The sequence below is a fragment of the Globicephala melas genome, chromosome 1, assembly GCF_963455315.2.
Source record: "Globicephala melas chromosome 1, mGloMel1.2, whole genome shotgun sequence".
In the NCBI taxonomy this organism is placed as follows: Eukaryota; Metazoa; Chordata; class Mammalia; order Artiodactyla; family Delphinidae; genus Globicephala; species Globicephala melas.
Window position 1 is genome coordinate 153,717,293 of NC_083314.1, and position 22,033 is coordinate 153,739,325.

At 35.6% G+C, this 22,033-nt stretch overlaps 1 protein-coding gene across 6 annotated transcripts in view; it reads left to right on the forward strand.

Annotated features, from left to right (window-relative positions):
• The window catches only part of FOXJ3 (forkhead box J3), a 130,815-nt gene that overhangs the window by 56,855 nt on the left and 51,927 nt on the right, over nucleotides 1-22,033 (forward strand). For all 6 annotated transcript variants that reach the window (XM_030867430.2, XM_030867436.2, XM_030867415.2 and 3 more), the window contains exon 5: nucleotides 18,013-18,096. In XM_030867430.2, the coding sequence (XP_030723290.1) occupies nucleotides 18,013-18,096 (84 nt within the window). The remainder of the gene's footprint in view (nucleotides 1-18,012; nucleotides 18,097-22,033) is intronic.

The window sequence follows — 22,033 nt, forward strand, 5'->3', positions numbered from 1 at the left end:
TAACTTCTTGGGTTTATTTATATTTAATCAGATAATGGCATTTTTATTAGGCTGTTTCTAATCTAAGAGCTGTTAAAGGTCATATCAGTGTGTAGTAGAGCAGGGGGCTTTGTACTGACATAAAACTTCAGTCAGAAATTATTGGAATAATTAAAATGTACTTTATTTGAAGTGATATTTTGTAATGATGAAAATAAAGGCATTTAAGTCCATTGTTCATCTTTGACACATCTTGAAGTCGGCAGGTGATTCGGTTTTGGAAGATGTGTTCAGAGCTGGACAATTCTAGTTTGTGATCTTTCTTTGGGATTTTACAGACTAAGACATTGCCTTCTTCTCCAGGAGGACGTTAACTTGCTGTACCAGAATTGTTGATGTAAGTTAATAATAATGCCTACATTTGTATATAGCTTTACAGACTAGGGGGCTATTTTTTTTTTTTTTTTTTTTTTGCCGTACACGGGCCTCTCACTGTTGTGGCCTCTCGCGTTGCGGAGCACAGGCTCCGGACGCACAGGCTCAGTGGCCATGGCTCACAGGCCCAGCTGCTCCGCGGCATGTGGGATCTTCCCAGACCGGGGCACGAACCCGTGTCCCCTGCATCGGCAGGTGGACTCTCAACCACTGCGCCACCAGGGAAGCCCAAGGGGGCTATTTTACATACATTATCTCAATCTTTAAAACAAAGTTGTATTCAGGCCTCAGTTTTAGATAGTGATCTTTAAGTCCATAGTAGATTTTTCCATAACAGATTAGTTCACGTAAATCTCATATAATGGAACGTCACATAAATGGAATCATTTGGTATATACTCTGTGTCTATCTTCTTTCATTCAGCATAATGTCTGTGATGCTATTGCATATGTCAGTTGTTTCTTATTATTGCTAAGTAGTATTCCATTGTATGACTATACCACAATTTTTTGTCCATTTATCTGTTGGTGGACATTTGGGTTGTTTTCAGTTTAGGGCTATTATGAACAAGCTACTAAGAAATTCTTATACAAGTTTTCTATGGACATATGCTTTTGTTTCTCTTGAATAATGGAAGGATTGTTATGTTAAAGGGTAGATGGAACATTAACTTGATAAGAAACTGCTAAATCTTTCTCCAAAGTGGTTGTGTATTTTACATTCCCAGTAGCAAGACATGTGAGTTCCAGTTGCTCCATATCCTGACTGACAGTTGATATCACCTATCTTTTTTTAAATTACTTTTTATTGGAGTATAGTTGATTTCCAATGTTGTGTTAGTTTCTGCTGTACAGCAAAGTGAATCAGTTATACATATACATATATCCACTTTTTTAAAGATTCTTTTCCCATATAGGTTATTACAGAGTACTGAGTAGAGTTCCCTCTATCTTTTTAATTTTAGTCATTTTAGAGGATGTGATGTAGTGTCTCATAATGGTTTTATTTTGAACTTTCCTGATGACCATTGATTTTGAGCATCTTTTTTATGTGCTTAGCTGTCATTTGTATATCTTCACTTCTTAAAGTTCTTTTAAAGTCTTTTGCAATTTTTTTCTTTTAAAATTTGGTTGTCATTATTACTGAGTTGTAAGAGTTTTATGTATATTTTAGATATGTCTTTTCTTGGATTTATATTGTGTAAACATTTTTTCAAAATGTGATTTGCCTTTTTGTTTTCATAATAATGTCTTAAAAAGAGAAGTTTTAGATTTGATGAAGTCTAATTTATTAATTTTTCATTTAATGATTAACGACTTGTGTGTCTTGTCCAAGAAATCAACCAAGGTCATAAATATTTTCTCCTCTGTTTTCTTCTGTAGGTTTTATAGTTTCAGTTTTTACATTTAGGTCTGTGATCCATTTCAAATTAATATTTATGTATGGAGTGTTTAATCTTCCTGTTGAATTGTTCTTTTATCTTTATGAAATGTTTTTCTTAATTTCTTCAAATACTCTTTGTCTTAAAACTTTATTTGTCTGATATTAATATAGCTACTAAAGCTTTCTTGTGCAACTTCATGGTATATTTTTTTCTAGTATTTGGCTTTTTTTTTTTTTTTTTTTTTTGCGGTACGTGGGCCTCTCACTGTTGTGGCCTCTCCCATTGCGGGGCACAGGCTCCAGACGCGCAGGCTCAGCGACTCCGCGGCATGTGGGATCCTCCCGGACTGGGGCACGAACCCGTGTCTCCTGCATCGGCAGGTGGACTCTCAACCACTGCGCCACCAGGGAAGCCCCTCTAGTATTTTGCTTTTAATCTATAAATGTCTTTGTATTTAAAGTGTGTGTCTTATAAACAGCATGTAGCCATTGACTCTTCCTTCTTAAATTCAGTGTAACAGTCTGCCTTCTAATTGGAGTGCTTAGTCTGTATTTAATATGATTATTGGTTTGGTTCTTTTTTTTCCTTTTGTTTCTGTGTTGCTTCATTTTTGCAACCTTTGTGGTTAATCAAATATAGTATTCTGTTTTATTTTCTCTAATGACTTATTAGCTATATGCTCCTTTTCTTTATTTTTCAGTAGTCATTCTAGAGCTTAACAGTATGTATTATTAACTTATCAGAGTCTACTTTGATGTAATATTATACCACTTTTCACTTTACACCTCACACTTCATACCACTTACTACTTGCCTCTTCCCATCCGTTTCACAAGCGTAATAACCCTACAACAGTATAATTCCATTTATCTACCCATCCTTTTCTTTGTGCTGTTGTCATATCTTGTACTTCTCCTTGCATCATAAATCCTACCTTAGGATTTGTTTTATTTGCCTTAAAAGGTTAGTTGTGTTTTAAGGAAGTTATTTTGACTAAAATATTTTCCTAATTTTTTATCTTTTCTGATGTTCTTTTCTATAAATCCAAATTTCAATCTGATATCTTTCCCCTTTAGCCTAACAACATCCTTTGGCATTTCTTGTAGTGCAGGACTGTGGGCAACACATTTTGTAGGCTTTTGTTTACTTGCAAAGGTCTTTATTTCATCCTCATATTTTTGGGGGTGTGGAATATTGAGTTTTTTGGGTTTTCCCCATCTTTCAGACCTTTGAAGATGTTCCATCATCCTTGGTCTCCATTATTTCTGGAGAAAAGTCAGCTGTCATTTATAATATACTTTTATTTTCTTGTATGTAATATGCCCTTCCCCAGTCCTACCTCCTCTGATAGCGTTCAAGATTTTTTTCTTTATCTTTAGATTTAAGCAGTCTGTGATGTGCCTCAGTGTGGTTTTCTTTATTCTGCTTGGAATTTGCTAACCTAGGATCAATAAGAAGGGGTTTTCATCCAAATTTGAGATATTTTTGGTCATTATTTCTTTTAAAAAAAATATGGCCCCATTTTCTCTCCTTTGCTTTTAGTGTCCAATTAAAATATGATAGACTATTTGACATTGTTTCATAGGTCATTCTGGCTTTATTAATTTTCCTTTGTTCTTTTCCTTTTTGTTCCTTATATTGAGTACTTTTCACTGATCTAACTTCAAGATCTCTGGCTCTCTGACTCTGTTCTGTCACATCTGGTGAATTATTGGACTTTTTGTTTCTAGAATTTCCATTTGATCCTTTTTTGTGTATGTTAAGAGAAAATTGGTGAAATGAGTTTAACCATTTGCTTTGATGCTGGAACATTAGGGCTTCTGTGTTGTCTCCAGCCAGTTTGTGGACATGAGACATGCCTAGGAGCTTCTGCTTCACTGTGGATTTTTATAAGAAGAAGGTATGTAGTAGTGTCCTGATCTATATAGGGTTTAGAACCTAATCCATTCTTTCATCTGATTCCTTACATCATCCCTGATGTTTTGAGATTCTGGGTTTTTATATGAAAACAAAGTAATTAGAAGAAATGAGATTTAAAAAAACAATTATTTTAATGATAAATAGCATGGATTATTGTGTCACCTCCAATTGTCTCCTTCCTCTAATCTCTGTTACCTTTGCTCCATCTATAACATTGCTGCCTTAAGCTGTGGTACACTAATAAACACACAGACCTACCTCTAATGCCACATTTTCAACCGTAGCCCTCAGCTTCATCTCCCTGAACTTTATATTGATGCTATACTGCACCATTGTTTTTGGATTTATGATGCAGTTAAATATCTTCATGTTGTTGCCCATACTCTTCATTGTATCTAGGTAGTCTTCCTTTCTATTTTACTCATTGTTTAATGCCCAGCTCAAGTGTCAGCATTACTCTGAAAGGAGGTAACCTTCCTTTTTCTCTTTGTTTCACCTTTTTCCTTCCTCCTTCCCTTCCTCCATTCCTGCTTTCCTTCCTCCCTCCTTCCCTATTTTCACCTCTTTCTTCCTTTTATTACCATAGTTCTTTGAATATACCACTGTTACAGCTCCTAAATGGTGTAGCTATCTGTATTTTGATCTATTCCACCCAGTTGTGAGTTTTTCGTTGACAAGGATTGGGTCTTTTTCATTTTCATAGGCCCGTAGCACCTAGCATAATATTTGATACATAGCAGATGTTTAATACATGTTTATCACAAGAATAAACATGTCTTTTCCTAGTTAACTAAGAAGTAGCTGTTCTGTTCTTCTTAAGGAAACTTTTCTAATTGTATATTAATTCTCTTGCTGTTTTAAATTAAAGGCTGGTCTTTAGATGTTCTAGAAATTGTCACTTTGCTTCTTTTCACTCAGACCTTTTCTTTTGATCAGCAAGCCAGGGGTCAAGATAATTTATTTCACTTCTTAATATTAACTCACATATACTTTGAATTTGAGAGACTTTGGAGTTCCTATTCTTTGGGTGGGTGAACTGCTTGACTTACTCTGACATTAATGACTATTTAGAACTTTTATCAAGACTAACGTGGTCCAAAGGAAAGCCAGGAAACAGCATGAAATCAAGAAACTTGAATTCTTTATGGACATTACCACCTACTTTGCTTTGTGACAAGTGACTTTTGACTCTGTTGGGTATACCACTATATTAGATTAGAGCTCCTTGATTCCAGTTTTTTTCTTAATTAAAAAATATTTTTTATTGAGATATAATTCACATACCTTAAAATTTACCCTTTAAAAGTGTGTGATTCAGTGGTTTTCAGTATATTTGCAAAGTTGTGCAACCACCACTATCTAATTCCAGGACATTTCATTTTTAATTAATTAGTTAATTTCTTTATTGGCTGCGTTGGGTCTTCGTTGCTGCGCACGGGCTTTCCCTAGTTGAGGTGAGGGGGGCTGCTCTTCGTTGTGTCGTGCAGGCTTCTCATTGCAGTGGCTTCTCTTGCTGTGGAGCACAGGCTCTAGGTGTGCGGGCTTCAGTAGTTGCAGCACACGGACTCAGAAGTTGTGGCACGCGGGCTCAGTAGTTGCGGCATGTGGGCCCTTAGAGCGCGCGGGCTTCAGTAGTTGTGACGCGTGGGCTCAGTAGTTGTGGCTCGTGGGCTCTAGAGTGAATGCTCAATAGTTGTGGTGCATGGACTTAGTTGCTCTGCGGCATGTGGGATCTTCCCAGACCAGGGCTCAAACCCGTGTCCCCTGCATTGGCAGGCAGATTCTTAACCACTGCACCACCAGGGAAGTCCGACATTTTCATTTTATCAGTCCAAAAAGAAACCCACTTCTCATTACCAGGTACCCTCCCTCATCCTCCAAACTTCTGGCAACCAGTAATTTACTTTCCATCTCTATAGATTTGCTTATTTTGGACATTTTATATAAATGGAATCATACAATATGTGACCTACTGTGTCTGGCTTCTTTCATTTAATGTAAGGCTTTCAGGGTCATCTATGTTGTAGCATATAGCGGCATTTTATTCCTTTTTTATGACTGAATGATATTTCATTGTATGGGTATATCACAGTTGTTTATCTGTTCATCAGTTGATGGACATTTGGGTGGTTTTCACTTTGGGCTGTTATGAAAAATGCTATGATTATTTGTGTATAAGGTTTTGTAGGGCCGTAATGTTTTCATTTCTCTTGGACATGTTTTCATTTCTCTAGGAGTGGAATTGTTGGGTCATATGTTTAATCTTTTGTACTGCCTCGACTGTTTTCTAAAGAGGCTGCACCAGTTTACTCTAACAATTACGAGGCTTCCAGTTTTTCATATCCTTGCCAACACCTTTTATTGTGTGCCTTTTCTATTATAGCCATCCTAGGATGTGAAGTGGTATCTCATTGTATAATGGGCTTGATTTGCATTGCCCTGATGGCAGATGATGATGATCATCTTTTTATGTGCATGTTAGCATGCTCTTTGATAGAAATTGTAGGAGATGAGAAAGAATACTAGAAGATTAATACAAAATAATATGTCATCAAATAATGGAGGAGGGAATATTTCATATATATTTTATTTAACCCATAGTATATCATCAGGGTCTGTTGGACCCAGTTTCGTTTTTGAGTATGTATTTTGAGTGGTTCTAATTTGTTAAGATTTTTACTTTATGACTTTTATTCTTTATAAGAAGTCTTCCAAAGCACAATTAGAAAATTTATCATCATCTTAAGAATTATTTCATCATTACCCATCAGTTTTTCTCCATCATGCCCAACCACTAAAATAACAAGAATATAGCAGAATGATTGAATGACCTAGAAGGACAATGAAGTAACGAAATTATCACTATTATCCTTCAGTTTTCTTATTGTGTTGCCCAAAGTATAGCATCCTTCAAGAAGGTGTAATAAAAGTCTGTAGATGCCATTTAAGTCTAGTCTTTTTTTGTTTTTTTCCCCTTTAGTTTTCATTGAACATAGTTGAGAGTTTAGGTATTTTTTTCCTGCTCAAAATGGCAAAGAGATGAAAATTGACAGAGGAAAATTGTTTACTGTTATCAGTAGAATCAGAAGATAAATACAGAGAGCAACACTCTAATTATGATGGTGAAATTGAGTGGATGATATTATAGATTAGTTTTCCCAAACCCAAGAAATACTGAGTTAGTGATATATTTCTAACAACAAAAAGATACCTGCTATTCTCATCCATTTAGTCATTCAACAAGAAGGTGTTCATCATGCAGTACTTTGTGACTAGAATCTGAATCATCCCATTTTTCCCTAGGAAGTCGTGTTACAGTATTTTTCACCTTTTATGATGTTTGTGCACCAAAATTCACTTGATATGGTTCATAAGTGGACAGATCCTGAAGTCTGATGTGTAAACAGAAGTGCTTACAAGGAAATAACTGATATAGAAATGAAAACATTAATTGGATTCATCATTCTATTTGGGATTTATAAACCAAATATGAAAATGTTTTTTGCAGTTATGGAGCAGAGATGGCCATCCTTCAACAAAATTCTGAGCCATCAAAAATTACAAATGTATTGCATTTTGAAAAGTAGAAGAAGAACAAGAAGTAATAATATGCTAGAATCTATTAAATATATATTTCTAATCTGGAATCAGCATTGCCTTTTGATAGCAAAATATAAGAAAAAAAACCCCACAAGTAATAAAGTAGAACATTTTAGAGATTGGAAATCTGGAATCAGTATTTACAAGATAGATGTTTTAGTTTCATACACGACAGTTTAAGCACTTACATTCAAAAGATACTGACCATTTGATATACATACCTTCAAAACCAGAAAAATTGACTGTTTTAAATATGTATTATATATATAAAATAGAAAGTTTGGGTTTGCTATGTTTATTTTTTTGGGGGGGTTTGATATGTTTAAATTCCTACTAAAATATCTCATACAAGGTTTTTTTCCACAATCCTTTTGTTATTTATTCTGTAAATTATTTGCAAAGTGACTTAACTATAAACAAGAAGTGTCTGTTGGACACAGGTGGTAAATAAATGCTGATGACTAGTTTTCCTGATGTACACTTAGGGCTGATTGTCATGATTACTCTATGAAAGAGATATGAGGAAAGTGGATCAAAGGTTTTGTAACTTGTCCGAGGTTATCGAACCAGATCTGGGATTTGAATCCAGGTCTGTGGGTTAATAGATGATCTCTTCAGGATATCACATGACCTTTTAAGTATTGTATAGGCATACATCATTTTATTGTGCTTTGCAGATACTGCATTTTTAATAAATTGAAGGTTTGTGGCAACCCTGTGTTAAGCAAGTCTGTTGGGCACCATTTTTCCAACAGCATTTGCTCACTTCACGTCTCTGTGTCACATTTCGATAATTCTTGCAATATTTTAAGCTTTTTCATTATTGTTATAATTGTGGTGGTGATTTGTGATCAGCGGTCTTTGATGTTACTCTTGTTTGGGGTACCATGAACCATGCCCACATAAGACTGCAAATTTAATTGATAAATGTTGTTTGTATCCTGACTGTTACACTTACTGGACTTTCCTGCATTTCTCTCTCCCTCTCCTTGGGCCTCCCTATTCCCTGAGACACACCAATATTGAAGTTAGGCCAGCTGATAACCCTACAGTGGCCCCCAAGTATTCAAGTGAAAGGAAGAGTTGCACATCTCTCACTTTACATCAGAAGCTGAAAATGATTAAGCTTAGTGAAGAAGGCATGTCGAAAGCTGAGATAGACCAAAAGCTAGGCCTCTTGTGCTGAACATTTAGCCAAGTTGTGAATGCAAAGGAAAAGTTCTTGAAGGAAGTTAAAAGTCCTACTCCACTGAACATACAAATGATAAGAAAGTGAAATTACTGATATGGAGAAAGTTGTAGTGGTATGGATAGAAGATCAAACCAGCTACAACATTCCCCTAAGCCAAAGCATAATCCAGAGCAAGGCCCTAACTCTCTACAGTTATATGAAGGCTGAATGTGGTGAGGAAGCTGCAGAAGAAAAGTTTGAAGCTAGCAGAGATTGGTTCGTGAGGTTTAAGGAACAAAGCTGTCTCTATAACATCAAAGTGCAAGGTGAAGCAGCAAGTGCTGATGCAGAAGCTGCAGCAAGTTATGTAGAAGTTCTGGCTAAGATAATTCATTATGATGGTGACAGTAAACAATAGATTTTCAGTGTAGACAAAACAGCCTTCTATTGGAAGAAGGTGCCGTCTAGGACTGCCATAGCTAAAGAGAAGTACTGCCTGGCTGCAAAGCTTCAAAGGACAGGCTGACTCTCTTGTTAGGAGCTAATGTAACTGGTGGATTTAAGTTGAAGCCAGTGCTCATTTACCATTCTGACCACCAAGGTACATCTGCTAACAACATGGTTTACTGAATATGTTAAGCCTACTGTTGAGACTTACTGCTCAGAAAAAAAGATTCCTTTCAAACTATTACTGCTCATTGAAATTGTACCTGGTCACCCAAGAGCTCTGGTGGAGATGTACAATGAGATTAATGTTGTTTTCATGCCTGCTAATAACACAACATCATTGTGCAGCCCATGGATCAACAAACAATTTTGACTTTTAAACCTTACTATTTAAGAAATATATTTCATAAAGCTATAGCTGCCATAGTGATTCCTCTGATGGATCTGGGCAAAGGAAATTAAAAGTGTTCTGGAAAGGATTCAGCATTCCATATGCTTTTAGGAACACTCATGAATTCACTGGAAGAGGTCAAACATCAACATTAACAGGAGTTTGGAAGAAGTTGATTCCAACCCTCATGGATGGCTTTGAGGGGTTCTAGACTTCAGTGGAGGAGGTAACTGCAGATGTGGAGTGGGAACATCAAGAGAACTAGAATTAAAAGTGGAGCCTGAAGATGGGACTGAACTGCTGCAAACTCTTGACAAAACTTTAATGGTTGAGGAGTAGCTTCTTAGGGATGAGCAAAGAAAATGGTTTCTTGAGATGGAATCTACTCCTGGTGAAGGTGAAGATTGTTGAAACAACAGCAAAGGATTTAGAATATTACATAAACTTAGTTGAGAAAACAGCAGCAGGGTTTGAGAGGATTGATTCCACTATTGAAAGAAATTCTGTGGGTAAAATCCTATCAAACAGCATTGCATGCTACAGAGAAATTGTTCATGAAAGGAAGAATCAATTGATGGGGCAAACTTCATTATTGTCTTATTTTATTAAATTGCCACAGCTACCAGCAACTACTACCCTGATTAGTCAGCAGCCATCAACATTGGGGCAGGACCCTCCACCAGCAAAAAGATTATGACTAGTTAATGGCTCAGATGATGGTTAGTATTTTTTAGCAATGAAGTATTTTTAAATTAAGGTACATACATTGTTTTTTTAGACATAATGATATTGCACACTTAATAGACTATAGTGTAAACATAACTTTTATATGAACTGGGAAACTAAAAAATTCATGACTTGCTTTATTGTGATATTCATTTTATTGCAGTGGTCTGCAGCCGAACCTGTGGTATCTCTGAGGTATGCCTGTAGTACTTTTGTTGGAATTCAGCATTGTATATTACTTAGAGAAACCTTTATGGGGAGCTTGCCTTGAAGTGAAGGAAGTGAAAGAGATTGATGTCAGTATGGCTTAGATAAGAGTTGGAGTTAGCTCCTGAATCAGGTGAAACAGGTGGCCCAGATAGTGGATTTAGCAGACACAAATTTCAAAACAGCCATTATAAATATGTTGAAAGAATTAAAATAAAACATATTCTAATAATGAATGAATGAATTGTAGAGCTGAAAAATGCAATAACTAAATGAATAGTTCACTGAATGGCCTTAACAGAATATTGCATACAGCAGAAGAAAAGATCAATTGATCAGGAACATCTAAGAATTATAAATGTATGTGCCCAAAAGTAGAGCTTCAAAAACACCAGACAAAACTACAGAACTAAAAAGAGAAATCAACAAATCCACAGACTTTTAATTGTGTAGTTGATGTGGTATATTATATAAGTTTCAGGTACTCCATTTATAGTTGTTATAAATATTGGCTATGTTCCCTGTGCTGTATAATATATCCTTGTAGCTTATTTATTTTATACATAGTAGTTCCAACCTCTTAAACCCCTACCCCTGTCTTGCTTGTCCCCACTTCCCTCTCCCCACTGGTAACCATTAGTTTGTTTTCTATATCTGTGAGTTTATTTCTTTTTTTAATATCTACTAGTTTGTTTTATTTTTTTAGATTCCACATATAAGTGATAAAATACAGTATATGTCTTTCTCTGTTTTATTTCACTAAGCATAATAACCCTCCAAGTCTATCCATGTTGTTGCAAATGGCAAACTTTCATTCTTTTTTATGGCAGAGTAGTATTCCATTGTGTATGTATGCCACCTCTTCTTTATCCATTTCTATGTTGATGGGCACTTAGGTTACTTCCATATCTTGACCATTGTAAATAATGCTGCTATGATCATTGGAGTGCATGTATCTTTTGAATTAATGTTTCCTTTTTTTTTTTTTTTTGTGGTACGCAGGCCTCTCACTGCTGTGGCCTCTCCTGTTGCGGAGCACAGGCTCCAGATGCACAGGCTTAGTGGCCATGGCTCACGGGCCCAGCCGCTCCGCGGCATGTTGGATCTTCCTGGACCAGGGCACGAACCCGTGTCCCCTGCATCGGCAGGCGGACCCTCAACCACTGTGCCACCAGGGAAGCCCTATGTTTTCATTTTTTTTAATACATATATACCCAGGAGTGGAATTGCTGGATCACATGGTAGTTCTACTTTTAGCTTTTTTGGGGAACCTCCATACTGTTTTCCACAGTGGCTGCACCAATTTACAATCCCACCAACAGTGTACAGGAGTTTCCTTTTTTCCACATTCTCTCCAGCATTTGTTATTTGTGGTCTTTCTGATGATAGCCATTCTGACAGGTGTGAAGTGATATCTTGTGGTTTTGATTTGCATTTCCCTGATGATTAGTGAAGTTGAGCATCTTTTCATGTGCCTATTGGACATCTGTATGTCTTTGGAAAAATATTCAGGTCTTCTGCCCATTTTTTTATCAGGGTTTTTTTTTTTTTGATGTTGAGTTGTATGAGCTGTTAAGTTGATATTAATCCCTTCTAAATGATGAAATTTTACAGACGCATGTTTTCTGACTAGCAGAATTAAATTAGGAATAAAAAACAAAAAGATGCTTAGAAAATCTCAAAAGTTTAGAAATTTATATAGTTTTAAAGTACCTCTGGGTCAAAGAAGAAATCATAAGGGTTATTAGAAAATATTTTGAGCTGAGTGATGAGAGCAGAAAATATCAAAATTTAAATGCTTTTAGTTGAAAAATAAGAAGGGTCCAAAATCAATTACTTAAGCATGTATCTTAAGAAGTTAGAAAAATAAGAGCCAGGTGAGTCCAAAGTAAGTAGAAAAAAGGAAATAATAAAGGGAAATCAATAAAACAGAAAATGAACAAAAAAGCAATGAAACAAGAAGCTAAAATATTTAAGGAAAAAGCAATGCCAGTCTTACAGAAACTCTTACCACCACCCCCCGTCCCCCACAAAAAAGTGGATGAAGGAACAGTTTTCAGTTTATTTCATGAGGTCACCATCACTATGATGGCAAAGAAATAATAAGAAAAGTACAGAACAATATCTTTGTGAACATAGACCCAATAATCTTTGAACATAGACCCAGTAATCTTTAACACAATATTAGCAAATTAAATTTATTGATATATGAAAAGGAGAATGCATCATGACCAGGAGGGATTTGTCCCAGCAGTGCAGTGCAGGTTAAAATTTAAAAACCTATTGATTTAACTCACCATGTGAGTAGAAGAAAACTGAAAAATCATGTTATCTCAAGTGTAGAAAAGTTTGACAAAATTTGACACTCATTCAGCACACTAGGAATAAAAAGGAATTTCCTTTATTTGATAAAAGGCATCTATAAAAAACCAAGTTTATATCATATTTAATGGTGAGACACTGAAAGCTTTTCCTCTGAGGTTGAGAACAAACAAGAATGCTTGCATTCACTGTTATTCAACCTTCTGTTAGAGGTCCAAGCCAATGGAATAAGGCAAGAAAAAAAATAGAAGACATCCAGTTTGAAAAAGAATAAGTAAAATTTTCTTTGTTTGCAAACAACTTTATTGCATATGTCGAAAATCCTAAGGAGTCTATGGAATAGCCACTAGAAGTAATAAATGAGTTTAGCAAAGTCGCAAGATACAAGGTCAGTATAATTTTTTTATGCTACCAACTAATGGTTGGAAAATAAAGCAATTTCATTTACAATAGCATCCAAAATAATGAAATACTTTAGTGATATGTTTTAACAAAATATATGCAGACATGTTTACTGAAAACTGTAAAACATTACCGAGAGAAATAAAACAAGACCTAAGTAAATGGAGAGATATAGCATGTGGAAAAGAGGACATATTGTTAGATGTCAGTCTTCCTCAAATTGATTTATAGAGTTTAAAAGTCCTAGCAGACTTCTTTTTCTTTCTTTCTTTTTCTTTTTTTTTTTTTTTTTAGAAATTGACAAGCTGTTTCTCATAGTCATGTGGAAATGCGAAGGACCTAGACCAGGCAAAACAATTTTGAAAAAAACCAAGGTTGTAGGACTTACAGTGCTTGATTTCAAGACTTTCTATATAGCTACAATAATCAAGACAAAATGGTATTAGCACAAGGGTAGACATGTAGATCAATGGAACAGACTAGAGTTCAGAAGTAGACTCACATATATATTCATCTGATTTTTGATAGAGATGCCAGTGTAATTCAATGGGGAAAGGACATAGTCTTTTCAAGAAATAGTGTATACCTTGGTGAAAGAAAAATTTGTATTGATCCTTACCTCACACTTACACAGAAACTTAACTATATATCTATCTCTGACAAAGGACTTGCTATTTAAAAAGTATAAAAAAAATCCTTGTAACACAAAAAACAAAAAATCTTATAAACCAAATAAAACATGCAGCAAAATTTATGAATAACTGCTTCACAAAGGATAATACATGGATGCCAGTAAGCACTTGCAAAGATGCATATCAACATTATTATGGAAATGCACACAAAAATCACTGAGGTACAACTATACATCCACTAGGATGGCTGTAATTGAAAAGGCTTAAAATACCAAGTATTGGCAAAGACATGGAGCAACTCGATTCTTACATTGCTAATAGTAGTAGAAAATAGTGTGACGGTTTGAGTTTATTTATATGAAATTTTATAAAATGCAAAACTATAATAATAGGAAGCAGATGAGTAGTTGTATGGGATGGACATGTGGGGGCAAAGGAAGAGGGGTTGCTTGTTGAGTCACACAAAGGAGCTTTTTAGGGTGATGGAAATGTTCTTTATCTTGATTTTGGTGTTAGTTGCGTGCATGTATACATTTGTCAAAACGCCTTTAACTGTATGCTTAAAATGGGTGCACTTTATTTTTTAAAAAAATATACTTAAGTAAAGTTGACTTGAAAAAATAGAACCAGAAAACAGAAAACTGTTTCTTACTTGCTCCACATAAGCCTAGAGGAGTAGGCCCTACTCTGGGAAGGAATGTGTGTTTGTTGATTGGCTGTATTTAAGCAGTTCAGTTTCTGCGAGAAATATTGTTTAATATGGAAGAGAAAAGGTAGCTGCTTTTTAAAGGTAGCTGAAAGGGATTTTTTGTGTGTGTGGTAAAATATATATAACATAAAATTTACCATTGTAATCATTTTTTTTTCTGATTAACTTTTTTTTTCCCACATCTTTATTGGAGTATAATTGCTTTATTTATAATGTTGTGTCAGTTTCTGCTGTACAACAAAGTGAATCAGCTGTATGTATACATATATCCCCATATCCCCTCCCTCTTGAGCCTCCCTCCCACCCTCCCTATCCCATCCTCTAGGTCATCACAAAGCATTGAGTTCATCTCCCTGTTGTAGTCATTGTTGTTAAGTGTATAGTTCGGTGGCATTAAGTCCATTAACACTGTTGTGCAACCATCACCACCATCCATCTCCAGAAGTTGTTCATCTTCCCAAACTGAAACTCTGTACCCATTAAACAATAGTTCCCCATCCTCCCTCCCCCCAGCTCCTGGCAACCACCATTCTACTTTCTGTCTTCATAATTTTGACTGTCTAAGGTACCTCATGTAAGTAGAATTACAAAGTATTTTCCTTTTTGTGACTGACTTGTTTAACTCAGCATGTCTTCAGGGTTTACTCATGTTATAGCGTACATGTGTCAGAATTTCCTTCCTTTTATAGAGTGAATAATATTCCATTGTATGTGTGTACCATATTTTATTTATATGTTCATCCATCGATTGACACTTGGGTTGCTTTCACGTTTCAGCTATTGTGAATAACTTGCTATGAACATGAGAGTACAAATATCTATTCAAGTCCCTGCTTTTGATTCTTGGGTATATACCTTAAAGTGAAATTGATAGATCATACGGTAATTTTATGTTTAAGTTTTTGAGCAACTGCCATAACATTTTCCACAGTAGCTGTACCACTTTATATTCCCACTAGCTATGCACAAAGGTTCCAGTTTCTCCACATCCCTGCCAGCACTTGTTATTTTCTGTTTTATTGATGATAGATATCCTAATGGGTATCAAATGTTACCTTGCAGTTTTGATTTGTGAAGGGAAGTTTTAAGTCATTTAATCCAAACGGGTGAGTTCACAGGTGAAACTCAGATAATAGGTTAGCAAGAGCCACTAGGTGGAAGATTTTACAATTTCTTTTGTGAATCATTTCAATTGCTTTTGCATTTGAGCTTTCAGGGGTTTTTTTGTTTTTTTTTTAAGTATAGTTGATTTACAGTGTTATGTTAGTTTCTGGTGTACAACAGAGTGATTCAGTTATACATATGTGTTCTTTTCCATTATGGTTTATTACAGGATATTGAATATAGTTCCCTAGTGTTATATGATAGGACCTTGTTGTTTATCTATTTTATATATAATAGTTTGCATCTGCTAGTCCCAGACTCCTAGTCCAATCCTCCCCTGCCCTACTTCCCCCTTGGCAACCACAAATCTGTTCTCTATATGAGTCTGTTTCTGTTTTGTAGTTAAGTTCATTTGTGTCACATTTTAGATTCCACGTAACAGTGATATCATATGGTATTTGTCTTTCTGACTTAACTTAGTCTGATAATCTCTAGGTCTATCCATGTAGCTGCAAATGGCATTATTTCATTCTTTTTTATGGCTGAGTAATATTCCATTGTATATATATAACACATCTTCTTTATCCATTCATCTGTCAGTGGACATTTAGGTTGTTTCTCTGTCTTGGCTATTGTGAATAGTGCTGCTATTAACATAGGGGTGCATGTATCTTTTCGAAATACAGTTTTGTTCAGATATATGGGCATTCAGGGTTTTGTAAGTACATAATGGATGGGTTAGGCTTATGAACGATTTTTTTCTCTTTTGTTGATTTGTGATAAGCTACAGCCAATTATATTTTGTGTGGAAGGACAGATACATATTTGTTTTTGTAGTTTTATTAAAATGTTTAATAAATCAGTGAAATGTTTGGACAGTGAGTGGTTTCCCAGATTAATACAAATATACACAACCATGCAAAGCAAACTAAACACTGAAATTTATCATTTCCATAAACAGTGGTTTTTAAACTGTTGTCCAGTGAGTTTGGGTATTTTTCTTCCTGCTTCAGTTTCAACTTCAGCAACAACTGAGTGTAGCACATTTTCCTGCTTTGTTTATTTTGCAACTTGCTAGCCTGAACCATACTCATAACCATACTCATACTCATAATTAGTGCTTAACATTGTACGTGGTTCTTGGCAAGTTTACATCAGGTCCGGTAGGCTCATTAGCTGAAATGCAGAAAAGATAACATGGAAGAATGCCCCAGTATGGCTGTGTGTGAAGTGAGTGCTGAGTTCATATACTGCCTAGATTAGGACCTGGGGAGGCCTGGCATTATACCCTGTACTCTGACATTCTTGGCACAATTTGTTCAACATCTTCCCCCACCCCCACCATTTTAACACATGTTTATTGAGTACTTGCTCTGTGTCTGATTCTGTCGTGCACTGTGGATATAGGAATGAGTTTCTACACTTAAGGAACTTGTAGCCTAGAAGGGATACAGACCTGTAAATAAAATTGTAATGTTAAGTGCAGACAATCATCTAAATGTATAAATGGTATAGAGATCTTGCAGAGGGAGAGAGAGATGAATTCTTGAGTATTGTAGGAGGATCAGAGAAGGATTCCTTTAGATAACATCTGAGCTAAGTTTTGGAGGTAGAATATGAGTTTGTCAGTGGTAAGATGGATATTATAGGCAAGGAGATAAGTATGTAGGACAGGCACAGATGCATGAAAGAACATGATATATTTAAGGAGATAATTCATGTTGGGCACAAAGTGTGAAAATTGATAGATGAAAGCTGTATTTCCCCTTGTTGTCAAATATTGCCTGAAAAAGCAGCTTAGGAAGATTAATGAAATGATAGAGGCAAAGAACATGATTCTGGTCCTGACTCTCAAATCCTTGGTTGAACAGACCACTTTTATTTTTCTGAGCTTTGGTCTCATTTGTATATGTGCAAACTATATGATCTATGCTTTTCAAGTTATTTTTCAAGGGAGTCACAATTTCTGAGTGCCTGGAACACAGTAGGTCCTCAGTATGTATTTTTGAAAGAGTGGTCTGAGAATTTGTATCAAAACGTAAGAGAAGATAGTTAAAATTAACTGTGATAGAATAAGCAATAAAAGATTTATGTGCAGACCATTGCACTTATTGTTTTAAAACGTGGTCAAGAAAGTTGTTTTTATAAATTGTTTCACTTACCTGTTTAGTTTTGTGAGGTCCCAGGGTGCAGAAACTACATATAAAACAAAATTCTGTTAGACTTGAATGTCATATGCTGTTGTAATTATCTTATATGTTCAATTAAGAATTAATATATATATGTTTTAAATGTGTTCGGTTGATCATTTCCGTTTTTAATTTGGCTGTGGCAGATTTCTTGGACTTGGCTTCTTCAGATTGTGATTTTTTCCTCTCTTTAATAACATAGTTATAAATGGACTTTTTTTTCTTGTATAAACTTTACTTTTCTCCATTCAAAACTAGTATTTCTTCTCATGCTACTTTTCCATTGTTGTAACTGCAGAATGTTTGCTTTTGAAGCAGAGGATTGTGAAAGTCCATTTTAATGTTACAGAGTTCCTGTAAAATACTGTTAATATAATTTATTTCTTTACCTTTAGGGGTCCTATTGGGCAATAGACACCAATCCGAAGGAAGATGCGCTGCCTACTCGGCCAAAGAAGAGAGCACGATCTGTAGAACGGGTAAAAGCTCTTTATCACATATTTAGTTTGATGGGGTTATTATGTCAGAAATATAGATCTTAAAAGTTCATTTCCAGTAATACAGTAAGTATAACTGTAATGAAGGTAATATTTTATTTGGATAGCATTTTCTATTTTTTCAAAGCACTTTCAGACTTATTATTTGATCTCAACAACTCTTGAGTGAGGTGGGCAGTTTAGGAATTAAGTAAAAGGGGTTTTGTTTGTTTGCTTGTTTTGTAATTAGGGCACAGCTGTTGTTTAACTGAGGGAGAATCCAGGTCTCTTGAGTTTTAATTGGTACTCTTTACTCTGTGTCTACACCACTGAGGACTGGTTTTATATAACAAAACCGTTCCCTTTCACTGAAGATAATCGTTCTGATTATATTGAATTTTCCTGATTATCCTCAAAATGTTTTTTCCTGCTTCCAACCATGTAATAATTATTTTGTACACAGAGTCTCTAAGGACCTCAAGCTGAGTTTAAGTTGGGATTGGGTGAGCCATGAGGTATAGCAGCAACGGGATTTAGTCAGGCAGATTTATGGTGCCAGCAGAGGGAATTCAGTACTCCAGTTACTAAGCTCTGCAGAATTAGAAGTGAACTCTTAGGTCAGAACACTTTTTGGTTTTATACAAACCAAAATTTAAAAAGATAAAGTTTAGTATTGGTGGCATAGTCTTCTGGTAATAGAGTTTTAAGGCTGAGATACGTATGTAAAAATTTGAGAGGGAATGAATCTCACTTATTGCCTTCCATCTTTTGCTTTTTAAAACATATTGAGCACATGGACTTTAATTGTGTGAGAAAGTGGAGTATAAAATGTTTAGCATCTATTGCCAGATTTTAAAAGGAAGAGGAGAATCCACATTGTTTAACTCAGAGCATTAGCAAGGATGTATATCTTGAAGGGCTGAGGAATTGTGGTCTTCTCTACCATTTGCTCTCTTCTTCTGAAGTTCCTGGAACTTGAATTATTTTTGGAAAATTGAATTCTTAGTTGGGTTGACAACTGGGCATTCCTTTTGGATATTAAGCCTGACTTTTTTTCTGTTGCTTTGTTTCATAGTTCTTAGAGCAATACTTCTTTATTTCTGAGAGCCCCCTTTTTTTCCTGAAGACCATATTGTCAGTTTTATAATGGAAGTCTATATAGAAATATAGAATTCTGATTACAGAATTATGTTTTATGTATGTTCTTGAATGTACATTTTGGACATATATTTTCTGTATTTATTTCCTGCTGTTTATCTTTTTATCTTTTAAGTTTAAAGCATGTAAAATCTTCAACAATTTGCCTTTGTAGTGTAGTTCCATAATATATCCAGTACCAGAGCCTTTCAGTTAGTATATTGATATTTATTTTGGCCTGAGCTATGTGTTGGTTGCTACTGTAGGAGAGAAACCTATAGAAAGAGAACAGCTGTAATCAGAGTATGTCTAAACAGGGAGACAGATATTGTTTAACAAACACTCTGAAAGATACTCTTCTTAAAAAACATAATTTTGTGTCCTGATAAACTGATATGTCTATTTTTTTTAGAGGCTTTGGGGGGGGGTAGTATTTTTATTAGGACAGAGTTTGTATTTAAGTAACCATTGGGTTATCTAAGGAAATGCCTAAGATGGTCAAATAGTGAGTACGATTTTTAAACATTTAAAGTTTTGTCAAAAACGAAACATGACCCGTAACTTGAAACTTCAAAGGATTTTAAAATGCAGATGGTAAATATGTTGACGTCCCTAAAATTTCCTTATTAAATTTTTGAAATGTTACTTCTTTGTCCATGTGTAAATATCAGAGTTATATGTGAAACATCAAAGTATTTCACACATTTTTGAAGAGAGAAGAGCTTTTCATGTAAAGAGAAGCAATTTTTAAAAATGCAAGTAACAGTATCTTTATGTCTTAAATGAAAATTAAAGCCTGATTGTTATCTCCAGTCTAGTATTCTTAATGCAGTTGTCTGGACTGCCTTCCTGTTCCCTCCATTTACATGAACACAAACCCTTGTTCTCTCTTGGCCTTGTGGTAATCCTTTCTTTTTCTTAATCCTTGAATAATGTAAGTGCCTTTCATTTTCCTTTTTCTAATTTCTTTCATCCTGTTACCATGTTTTCTTTATTTATCATAAAGTAGACCTGAAGACCTAAAAAGAATTATTGATAAAGTTTAGCATGGTGAAGATGAGTGGGCTCCTTGACTAGGAGTCCTGTGTTTTTCTTCTGGCTTTACAATTTACTTCTTCTGTGACTTCTGGCACGTTGTTAGATTTTTTGAGCTTCAGTATTCTCAGCTATTTTAAAGGAAAAGATAAAAATCTTAAGAGCGGCTGTGGACTGAATGTTTGTGTTTCCCCCAAATTCTTATGTTGAAACCCTCATCCCAGTGTGATGGTATTTGGAGGTGAGGCCTTTGGTAGGTAATTGGATCAGGAATATGAAGCTCTCATAAATGGGATCAGTGCCCTTATAAGAATAGCCAGAGAGCTGGCTAGCTGTTTTCTAGCATGTGAGAATAGCAATGAAGATACCTGCAAGAAGGCTCTTACCAGAACCTGACCGTGCTGGCACCATGATCTTGGACTTCCAGCCTCCAGAACTGTGAAAAACAAATTTCTGTTGTTAATAAGCCACCCAGTTTATGGTATTCTGTTACAGCAACCTGAACTAAGATAACAGCATAATAATAATAATGATAATTGAGTTTATGTGCTAGATTTTTTCTTAAAGAATTTTATGTATATTAACTCATGTAATTTTTATAGTAACTTCAAATGATGAAACCAATAGGCACGGATGTTGTTATCCAAGGGTACAAAGGACAATAAGTACCAAGGCCAGGATTATGAACTCAGGTAGTCTGCCTTCAGAGTCTATGCTGTTTACAACTGCGTTATACTGCCACTAGTATTTGCTATGCTGAAGATCACAAGACTGAATTAGATTTCTTTTTATATATGCATATCTTATTGTGAGATAATGGGCCTTTATTTATTTTTGGATTTGAATACTAATTTTTTTCTTCAATGTTATTTAAATTTTTTTAAAATTGAAGTATAGTTGATATGTACTATTATATTAGTTTCTTGATATGCACTATTATATTAGTTTCAGGTGTATGACATAATGATTTAGTATTTTCATAGATTATACTCCATTTAAAGTTATTAAAAAGTAATGGCTATATTCCCCTGTGCTGTACAATATATCCTCGTTGCTTATTTACTTTATACATAGTAGTTTCTATCTCTTAATCCCATACCCCAATCTTGCCCCTCCCCACTTCCCTCCCCTCACTGGTAACCACTAGCTTTTTCTCTGTATCTGTGAGTCTATTTCTGTTTTGTTGTATACATTCATTTTATTCTTTAGATTCAACATGTAAGTGATGACATAGAATATTTGACCTTTTTCACTAAGCATAATACCCTATGGGTTCATTCACATTGTTGCAAATGGCAGAATTTCATCATTATTATTATTTTTTATAAATTTATTTATTTTTAAAATTTATTTATTTTGGCTGCGTTGGGTCTTCGTTGCTGTGCGCGGGCTTTGTCTAGTTGCAGCGAGCGGGGGCTACTCTTAGTTGCAGTGCGCAGGCTTCTCATTGCAGTGGCTTCTCTTTGTTGTGGAGCACTGGCTCTAGGCACACGGGCTTCAGTAGTTTGGCATGCGGGCTCAGTAGTTGTGGCTTGCGGGCTCTAGAGCACAGGCTCAGTAGTTGTGGCGCATGGGCTTAGTTGCTCCGCAGCATGTGCGATCTTCCCGGACCAGGGCTCGAACCCGTGTCCCCTGCATTGGCAGGCGGATTCTTAACCACTGCACCACCACAGAAGTCCCTCATTCTTTTTTTTTTTTTTTGCGGTACGCAGGCCTCTCACTGTTGTGGCCTCTCCCGTTGCGGAGCACAGGCTCCGGACGCGCAGGC